This window comes from Pavona decussata, unplaced genomic scaffold (assembly GCF_977016875.1).
Source record: "Pavona decussata unplaced genomic scaffold, jaPavDecu1.1 SCAFFOLD_67, whole genome shotgun sequence".
Classification (NCBI taxonomy): Eukaryota; Metazoa; Cnidaria; class Anthozoa; order Scleractinia; family Agariciidae; genus Pavona; species Pavona decussata.
In genome coordinates, this window is record NW_028145486.1 from 3,237,078 (window position 1) to 3,237,866 (window position 789).

Consider the following 789-nt stretch of genomic DNA (forward strand, 5'->3'; position numbering starts at 1 on the left):
ATGGCGACCTGGGAAGCTTTATTGTTTGCCTATCAAGATGGAAGCATTGATGATACAGAGCTTGCCCTGTTGTACGATTTCAATTCCTCTGAAAATCTCGAATTTCCTTATTGGAAGTATGGTCGCTTCGATCTTGATTCTATGACAGATGATGAGTGTAAGATTGAGTTTCGCTTTTTTAAGAACGATATTTATTTACTCGGAGACGTTTTTGGTATTCCAGACATAATGAAATGCCCCAATGGCGTTCTTGTGGACGGAATGAAGGCTTTAAGTGTGTTGTTGAAGCGTTTTGCATATCCGTGTCGATTTGCAGATATGATAGCTCGATTCGGGAGACCAGTACCACAACTTTGCATGATTACAAACCGAATGATGGACTATATTTTCGATGAATATAGCCACCTACTCGCAGATTTAAATCAACCATGGCTTTCCAGGGACCGTCTCCGTCATGTTGCTGCCACTATACATGATAAAGGAGCTCCACTCGAAAACTTTTGGGGTCTCATAGATGGAACAGTGAGACCCTTATGTAAGCCAGATCAAAACCAGAGAATTCTCTATAACGGACACAAAAGGGTGCATGGGATAAAATTTCAGTCCGCCGTAGTTGCGCCTAATGTGCTTATCGTAAGGCTGTTTGAGCGCGGGAGAAAAAGTAAAATAATAATGTTAGTATCATCTGATCACTCGCTTAAAGTCCTAAATCAATACTTTTTGAATCTCTTTTCAAGCACAAGGTCAAGTTCAAGTTCTGTTCATCACGTACGCCATAGATATGTTTAA

General features: G+C 40.6%; 1 protein-coding gene across 1 annotated transcript; it reads left to right on the forward strand.

Moving 5' to 3' along the window:
• LOC146478115 (uncharacterized) lies at positions 1-789 on the forward strand. The gene has a single exon (XM_085112510.1). It carries the CDS (start codon positions 1-3, stop codon positions 787-789), a length of 789 nt encoding a protein of 262 aa, XP_084968636.1.

Bases quoted from the DNA above. Each gene is read 5' to 3' on its own strand.
- LOC146478115 (XM_085112510.1), top strand. From the start codon at position 1: ATGGCGACCTGGGAAGCTTTATTGTTTGCCTATCAAGATGGAAGCATT.